At 40.1% G+C, this 9694-nt stretch overlaps 1 protein-coding gene across 4 annotated transcripts in view; it reads left to right on the plus strand.

Annotated features, from left to right (window-relative positions):
* Positions 1 to 5784, plus strand: part of LOC143022713 (transcription initiation factor TFIID subunit 1-like) — a 77368-nt gene extending 71584 nt beyond the window's left edge. For all 4 annotated transcript variants that reach the window (XM_076181047.1, XM_076181048.1, XM_076181045.1 and 1 more), the window contains exon 31: positions 1971 to 5784. In XM_076181047.1, coding sequence (XP_076037162.1) covers positions 1971 to 2252 — 282 coding nt within the window. In that variant the 3' untranslated portion in view covers positions 2253 to 5784. The remainder of the gene's footprint in view (positions 1 to 1970) is intronic.
* The last annotated feature ends 3910 nt before the right edge of the window (positions 5785 to 9694 follow it).

Genomic DNA, 9694 nt, shown 5'->3' on the forward strand with positions numbered 1-9694 from the left:
TGGACCTCTTATCTAGGAGGGTAAGGACTGTTAATCACAACTTCAACATGTGATCCAAGACCATGGTGAATGAATCACAGCCCTCAGGTAACTAGCCATAACTACTGGTTTAGCCCATGTCACTCAAGAATATTGTGTTACTGTCTATCATGTCTTGGGGGTAATGAAGTGTCATCAGAAATAGGTATCTGGGAGTGTATGCAAAGAGCATATCATATGAAGGGGCAATTGACTACAACACTGTATGGGGTAGAGAACTGGAATGTAAGAGAGGCAGAAAAGTAAAATTTTAGTGTGTTTGAGAAGTATGGTGGGGGCTTTGAGAAGGGATATAGTGAGAAATGAGGAGAGCAGGAGCGGAAAGGAAGTAGGCAGATATTGTTGATGAAAAAATACTGGGATGGTTTGGGCAAATGGGAAGAAGAAGGAAGAAAAAAAAAAAAAAAAAAGACTGGAAAGAAGAGGTGGATGGAGTGAACTTGAGGTGTAGACCAAGCATGAGATGGATGGATGAGGTGAAGGGGGGAGTAAGAATGGATTATGAAGTAATGCAGCCAGGAGGGATTTCTCCTTGTTTTCTCTATTTATGCAAGAGGGGATGAGGAGGGAACGTTGCCATGTAAATTTAGCAATGAGGGTAAACCACCTTACTCTGTTGGGCTCTGCTGTGTCTTACTGCATTGCTTCTGACCCAGGAAGTGGACAGGGGGCAGGAATGGCCCTACATCCACAAGGACTAGTTTGTGTTTACACCACTACCCAGGCAGTGCTGCATTGCAGCCCAAGCATCATCTGTTTACTTGCAAACACAATCAGATGTGTTGTACTCTGTGCCCTGGAAGTGGTACAGGAATCCTGTATTTGGTGCATCCCATTCTGCATGAAGGGATGGAGGGGGGAGGGTTACCAATTAAGTGAAGGGACCTTGCTGTGGATGACTATGCCTTGCAACATTGCTTCTGACCCAGGGCAGTAAGCGGAGTACAGGGATGACCAGACATTCATGAGGAGCGAAGATGATAGGGAGGAAGGGGTGGTGGAGGGGAGTGGAATAGGTGGGAGTGGGTATGTGCCTTTGACTTAGCTACCTCTCATATAAGGGGAAAAAAGCTCTTCGTATATATATATATAGACCTATTTACTCTGCATGTGATACTGTCCCTGCCATGAGTGGGAGGGGGCAAGTTGATTGAACCTATGAAGAATTGTTTGAAATGGGAAGGGTGGTTGCTTTGGAGCTTGCTTAGAGAGACTGTTGGAACTGGTGCCGGCATATGAGTGAAGCAAAGCACTCTCTGGCAAATGTCCCCACTTGATGACTGATGATGAGAGCGTGGAGTGAATTTTTTTTTCTTTTTGCCATGTTTTTCCTCGTAGAATATTATTGGAAAGAATGAGTGAAGAAAGACTAGTAAAAGAGGTATGGAAGGCAGATGTGGAGGGAGTGAACATGAGGGGACGTCCTAGGATGAGGTGGATGGATGGGGTGAAGGGGGCTTTGGGGAAGAGAGGAATGTCTGTTGAGGAAGGACGGGAGAGGACAGAAGACAGGGGTGAATGGAGAATGGTTGTATATGGATGATGATGTGATTGCATGAGGGGGTGAGGTAGTATGTGTGAGCAAATTTTGATGCAGCCCGAAGGGATTTCTCCCCGTCCTCTCATTTTATGCAATGGGGGGACGGAGAGGGGGGGGTCGCCGATTTAATGAAGCAGCCTTGCTGTGGATGTGCTGTGTCTTGCGACACTGCTTCTGACCCAGGGCAGTGGACAAGGTGCAGGGATGACCCGTCATCCAGGAGGTGCTCAGATAAGAGGGAGGGTGGAGGGGTGTGGAGTGTATTCAGGGATGGAATGGGTGGAAATGATTTTATGCCTTTCCCTTTTTGGCTACCTCCCTTGTAAGGGGAAAAAGCCTTGGTATATGTATGTACAAATATGTAGTAGTAAACATTATTTTGGTGTTCTAGGAGGATGGTTCTGGACGTGGTGAAGAAGGTGCCATGGAAGACATGGTTGATATGCAAGGAGCAGGGAACTCAGCTGCAGAACTATCCATGGAAGTGGATGCCAACTATGATCCTTCAGAAGAATTTCTTGGTGGCATGATGCCGTCCAACCATCATCAGGCAAATATCAATAATGATTTAGCTGTCAGTGACTCAGATGATGAAGGAGGACAACAGCAGCAGCAAAGCCATGACCAAAGCCTGGAGGAAGAGGAAGATGTGAGAGATGCCCTTTGGTTCTAGAGAACAGATATATAGTTTGAGTGGATGTGTATTTGCAACCTAGTTAAACAGTAAGATTACATGCTGGCTGTGTTCACTCTTAAGGTACAGCATATTGTTTTTGTATTCTTGATTTTTTTATGGAATGCTTTGTTGGTTGTATGTGGAATACAAATGAAGGTAAAGAGGTCTCATCTTGAGCTCAGTTCCAACCTCATATACTACAACTAGGTAAAAATGGGACTATAGTCAGCGCAACGAGAAGTGACCGCTAAGGCGGGGTTAGGAGATTTCCCGGTGTTGCCACATCTCCACAGATAACACGGCCCGCACGGCTCACACTGAATGCAGTGTGAGGGGGGCGGGGCCAGAGAATAAATGTAGGGCAACGTCGCTCTCCCTTGCTCATATGCCATGTCTGACTCGAGGAAACGAAACCTTTGTATAGAAAACATTGCTTTGGTTTTTACCTCAGTGGTGGTGTGTGACAAAAAATTGGAATATAATTATATGTGGCAACATTATAAAAATATAAAATAAAATTATAGAATAAAATAAAATTATAAAATAATTATATGTGGCAACACAGGGGGACTCCCAGTGCTCCGCCCTAACGGCCATTTCTCAATGCAACGAGTATAGTGTAATCATGTGGTACAGTACTGCAAACAAGGAAGGAATTTTGGATTATTATTCATTCATGAGATAAGAATGCTGTGATGTGGACTGCAAATTGAATGTCATGTTTATATGTTATTATTGGTTATTCCTTGGTGTCAGTGGGTTATAACACTAGAACTCTGGAGGAAACAGATTGCTGTAATAATAATATACTAACAAAGAGCAGAAATAGATTTAAATGTGCTTGTGCAACTCAATGGATTATTTGAGCACTCGTAAGGGTAAGCATTCTGGAAATTCATTCACTTAATCAGGGGCAACACTTGAGCTATGTATGGATTGTTTATGCACCCATAAAGTACAGAACTGTTTGTACAGCCTATAGAGACACTTGGGTTGATAGTTGTAGTCATACAATCTTTGGAAATGTGATGAGTTAAGATTTTTTTTTCCGATTTGTTTGTATAACGGAGCAAGGGACCAGTGGTGGGAGTTTGTGAAAGGTAGTCCTGCATGATAAAGATTGGAGAGAATTATCTCTTTGGCTCATGTTTTCATATGCCATCAATACCTCTACCTTTGTATAGAGGTACACAACACTGTCTTGACCAGGCCCAAGATCTCTGTCAGCTTTGACTATCTTTCCTCCATTTTTTTTCCTTACACAAGGGGAGCTGACAATTGGCATCAACTTCCCTCCTCGTCTCTTACCAGCAAGTAATATAAAAACTAATCTGCACTAACACAACACATAAACAGTCCAATGTTTCATCCAGAAGAGATCAATGGGCCTAAAGACAGTTGTTGATCACTGTGGGGCTGTGGGTTTCCTTTCAGTAACACTTGAAGCAACAGTAATATTATACTGGAACAACAGTTTTATGTACATTAAGAAGTGCAAGGTAGTTTATGTGCTTAGTTTTCCAGGTTTGAATTAATGTTTTAATTCTTTAGTTTAAATGGAACACTGATCATGTTTATTAAGTAGGCAAAACCTCCAAGTAGAAATGTGATATTGGATTTTGTCTAACACTATGTTATTGTATTTTTGCTCTGTCATTTGTCTGGGAAAAGCATATCTGTCTTTTACCTTGGTTCAGTACAAGTGCAGGTAAGAAATGGACACTTATTGTCAGAGCAACATAATTATCTGATGAATGAAGAATTAATGTTTTTAGAAAAATATATATTATAGATTATGGGAGCCTTAGCATTATATATATTGTTATTACTTTTTTTTTAAGAGAAGATTGAGGGGGATTAAAAGTGTAATGAGAAATTGACATTTGGGAATGGATGCTAAGAGGAGATTGAATGAAGGGGTGGTTGTACCAACAGCACTGTATGGGGCAGAAACATGGAACATAAGAGAGGAATAGTTTAAATATATTTGAGATGAAATGCCTGAGAAGTACAGTAGGGGTTACAAGGCTGGATAGAGTGAGAAATGAGGAGAGTGGGGGTGAAAAGGGAGTTGGTAAATAGGATTGATGAAAGAGTATTGGGATGGTTTGGACACATGGAAAGAATAAGTGAAGAAAGATTAGTAGGTTGTGGAAGGCAGAGATGGAGGGAGTGAACATGAGGGGCAGCCAAGGATGAGATGGATGTGAATGGGGTAAAAGGGGTATTGGGAAAGAGGGGAATGTCTGTTGGGGAAGGAAGGGAGAAGACAGAAAATAGGGGTGAGTGGAGAATGGTTGTGTATGGATGATGCTGCGATGCATGGGGGATGAGGGAGTATATGTGTATGATATCTTGATGCAGCTCGAAGAGCCTCCCTGTCTTCTCTTTTTGTGCATGAGGGGACAGAGAGAGAGAGGGGGGGGGTCACCAATTAAATGAAGTAGCCATGCTGTGGATGTGCTGTGTCTTGTTGCATTGCTTCTGACCCAGGGCAGTGGGTGAGATGCAGGGATGACCTGTCATTCAGGAGCCAAGAAAAGAGGGAGGAAGGGGTGGTGAATTGGAGTATGGGGATGAAATGGGTGGGAGTGGATTTATGCCTTTGATTTTGGCTACCTCCCTTGTAAGGGGGAAAAAGCCCTTGGTATATGTATGTATGTACTTATTATTATTTTTTTTTTAGAGATATATTGGAATCAACAATGGGTACCTGTTTGGTGATCCTGCAAGATGGATGTGTGAATCATCTCGATGCATGTCTATATTCTATGAATACCCACAGCTCTATTTGTAGGTGCAGCCCTAAGAGGCTGGTCTGGACCAGGTCCAAGATCTCTCTTAGCTTTGATTATATTTCTGCCACTTCCTTATGTAATGAGAGCTGACAAATAGCAACTACAGTGAGACCTCTCATTTACGGATGTTAATTAGCTGTGTTTGCGGTGTTTTCGCTGTGTTTTCGGTGTTTTGGGGTGGTTTTTGGGTGGCATAGTGATTGCACGCACTAAACAACAGCACCAAAAACACTGAAAACACAGCGAAAACAGCTAATTAACGTACGTTAATGAGAGGTCTCACTGTATTCTCTTTCCTCACCCCCCTCACCTTCATTGTTGTAGTCAACATTTTCCAGTTCTCCCTCCTTCTCCCATCTGGTGACAGAAACACACGCACTAGTACAACGCAAACAACAGTCCAATGCTTCTTCCTAGAGATCTATAGAAGGGCCCAAGGACCAATATGCTTGTTACTGTGGGGCTGCATTTTTCCTGTCAGTGAAACTCGAGGCATTTATTATTAAGAGAAATAGTACATACATACATATACATATGTATGTATGAGAAATAGTAAAGGATGGAATGTAGGTTTACATTTGAGATTTTCCCTGGGCTTGCCCCAGTACTATTTTTTCTTCAGAATATGTAAATAGTTTATTTATTTCATGTTTTTTATTTAGGTGTAAGTATTGTGTACAGAATGCACTTGTAATTAGTGACTTATACTTGGAAAATAAACAAGACAAGTCTGCTTTGTTTCTATATCAAAAGTTGCTCCTTTTGCAAGGGAATAAGAATACTGCCACTGTTTCTCAGCTAAAGTTCAAACACAAGAGGAAAAAAAGGGGTAAAGTCCCATTCAACAAACATAAACATAAATGGACCATTTGCACATGATGTCATCAAACTTCTATTCCTCCATCTTGGAGTACACACAATACTATAATGAAGCAGGTAAATTGCAACTATTCTCCAGTTCATTCATAGCAAAATGATAGTGAATTTCTGTGTTGTTGGATGTGGGCATCATAGGGATAGAGATAAAAAGACTATCTTCCTAGGACTATAAATCAAAGAGAAAAAACTGAGGAAATATCAACCAGAAGACAAAGTTTGTGGCTTTCACGAATTGCATGGGAAGACCTGAAAGATTTTAATTTGCCATACACATAAATCTGCTCAGATAATTTTGTACTGGGTAAGTCTGAAATTTTGCAAGATGAAAGGCTTACTGTACCCCATTACAGTATCAAAAAGTATGCCAAAGGTAAGCCATTTGGATAAATTTTAATGTGAGGGGCCCATGTGATATGAAAATAATTTTTTTTTTTTTTGTGACAAAACACAAAATACACACATTTGAATACAAGTAACATTTATATTCCATTAATACAAAAAACTAAAAGCGCATCCAAACATAGATATTTAACATGAAACTTACATTGTTCAATGGCTCCTAACCTATCATAATCTAAAGTAACCATTCCATAGGGGAAAAAAATAGACATTTCAAATGCAAAAAAGAAGTACATGAAACAGGGAGCACCAGTATTACATCAAAGAATGAGGTAGAATTGGAGAGGGAACTTAGATTTGATCTAAAAGTGAGGGAGATTGAAAGCAAGATACCATATCAGGAGTCAGTATGGTTGACAATGGAATTAGGAGGAGGAGAGCAAGCTTTAATAGGATGTATATATAACAGTCCTAGTAGTGACGTCCATAATGCAGCACAGTTACGGACATTTTTGAAGAACTGAATCAGTCAAACTTTACACACATTCTAATTGCTGGCGATTTTGATTATAGAGGAATAAACTGGGGGAACTGGACTACACAGGGAAGTGATAGAAGTGAGGAATTCTTGTTCACTGAATCAGTACGAGATGCCTTCTTTGTACCAACATGTAACTGAACCATCAAGAGGAAGAGGCAGCCAGCAACAGAGTATCCTGGACCTGATTTTTACTAACGAAGAAGATATGGTAGAGGACTTGAAGATGACATCACCATTAGGCAGAAGTGATCACTGTGTTATCCAGTTCACATTTAAGTGCTACATAAAGCGTTAACCAAGCAGAAGAAGATTTTTCTATGACAAGGGGAACTATGAGGAAGTGAGAAAATATTTAATTCAGAATGGCTTAATATTATTAATTAAGAGCAAGACATCTGTGGAGAATTCTGCGAGATACTATAACATGATATGTGGTGATCAAGATAGAGAAAAGTTCGAAGCCCAGTCAGATAAGAAAAATATGGATGCAATCGGAAAGAAACATAGACTCTGGTAGCGATACATGGAAACTAAAAGCCTTGAAAAATATCAGGACTACGCCAGACAGAGAAATAAGATAAGAAGCTTAACCAGAAAGATAAGAAGAGAGAAGGAACTAGCAACAGCGAGAGATGCAAAACAAAACACCAAGAAATTTTGGAGAGACGTTAAAGGAAGACTTAAAACTTCCTCAGGTATTGCAGATTTAGAAAGACAAGAAAATGGCCAAGTGAGGATGACTACACCAGACAGAGAAAGTAAGAAGCTTAACCAGAAAGATAAGAAGAGAAAAGGAACTAGCAATGGCAAGAGATGCAAAACAAAACACTAAGAAATTTTAGAGATATGTTAAAGGAAGACTTAAAACTTCCTCAGGTATTGCAGATTTAGAAAGACAAGAAAATGGCCAAGTGAGGATGACTACAAGCGACCAAGAAAAAGCTGAAGTATTAGCAGTTCTTTGCAAAAGTTTTTTGTGAGGCTCATGATGTACCAACCCTATCCGTACAGAAATTTGATCATCCTTTGAAGGATGTTTAGTACAGATGAAGTAATGGATATCCTAAATAAAATTAAGATAGATAAATCACCAGGGCCTGATGGCCTCCATCCTAGAATGATTAAAGAGCTAAGGTATGAAATAGTTGATGCCATGACACTGCTTTTCAACACTGCTCTGCAAACTGATAATATACCAGATGACTGGGGGACTGCTCATGTAAGTGTAATCTTTATGAAAGGAAACCGTAGAGAGGCTGGGAACTATAGATCTGTCAGTTTAACCTGTATCGTATGTAAATAATGTAATGTATTATTAGAGATAGATTAATCTCACATATGAGAAAGAATATGCTTTACAGTAATAAACAATATAATCTTAAAAGGGGGCGTTCTACAGTTCTTCAGCTGTTGAAAGTGTTAGATGATTGGACGGAGACTATAGACCAGGGAGGGTGTATAGATGTGATATATCTAGATTTTTGCAAAGCATTTGATACAGTCCCCCATCAAAGGTTAATCATAAAGCTTCAGGAACTATGGGATAACAGGAAATCTGCCATACTGGATCAGTGCATTTATAACAGGAAGAAAGCAGAGAGTAGTTGTGAATTGTGCAATGTAGCCATGGTCACAAGTATTGAGCGGTGTACCTCAGGGAAGTGTGCTGGGACCAGTGCTATTTGTGACTTTTATCAATGATTTACCAGACACAATCCAGTCAGAAGCATACTTATTTGCAGATGACACAAAAATATATGGAAAAATCAAAGAAACAGGAGATGGTGAAATATTGCAGAGATATTTAAATGCGCTGCATGATTGGTCGAACAAATGGTTATCAAGTTTTCATCATGATAAATGTAAATACATGGCGAACCAAGGAAGAACACAAAGAATAGACGAAAGGCAGTATACAATGCGAAGAAGAAATGAAGAAGAAAACTGTATACTGCAGAAGCTTGAGACGGAAAAAGATCTAGGTGTAATCATAGAGAGTAGATTAAGATTTGAGAGGCACATCCAGGCTAAAGTAACACAAGCCAATCAGATTATAGGGATAATAAGGACATTTCAGACCATGGAATAAAAAAATTTTTTAAGTGGTTTTTTAAAGCTATGGTTAGAACACACCTTGAATATGCACAAAATGTGTGGGGTCCTTGGAGGAAAAAAGATATCACAGCAATAGAGAATGTACAGAGGTGAGCTACAAATATGATTCATGGGATGAAGAATCTCTCATATGAGGAAAGACTTAGGAGATTTGACCTGCCCACTTTGAAATATAGAATTCTTAGGGGAAATATGATTGAAGTGCACAAGATTACGCATAATTACTACAATCAAGACACTGCACCAATGTTGATAAAATCTGAAGGTATCACCAGGACTCGTGGTCCGAAACTCTATAAGATTAAGGCAGCAAGATAAATGACACAGCAGCAGTTCTCTCTAAGAATTATTGACACTTGGAATAGCCTGCCAAGTCAAATAGTGACTGCCCCATAGTGTGCACTCTTTTGAAAATCGCTTAGACAAATACTGGAAAAATCAGGAAGTGAAATTTAATTACAATGCCGACCACAACACACAACCAGTTGACTTTAAAGTTAATGCAGAAGATCTGGACATAGAGGTCTAATGCACCTGTGACCAATATATACACAAGGTTACATAAGGCATGTAAATTAAAAATGTACAACCCGGTACATCTGGGGGAGGGGGGTAAAATCCCAATAACTCCAAACCTAACCTGAAGGAGGACCTTGTAATTCCGAACAAATTCCTCTGATCTCACCCTACCCACATCATTATTTCCTGTATGAACAGTCGTAACCGTGTTCGTCCGCCTTTGCTCCCTGATGATCTGGGTACAATCG

Source organism: Oratosquilla oratoria, unplaced genomic scaffold (assembly GCF_046742065.1).
Source record: "Oratosquilla oratoria isolate Oo_2021 unplaced genomic scaffold, ASM4674206v1 SCAFFOLD145, whole genome shotgun sequence".
Classification (NCBI taxonomy): domain Eukaryota; kingdom Metazoa; phylum Arthropoda; class Malacostraca; order Stomatopoda; family Squillidae; genus Oratosquilla; species Oratosquilla oratoria.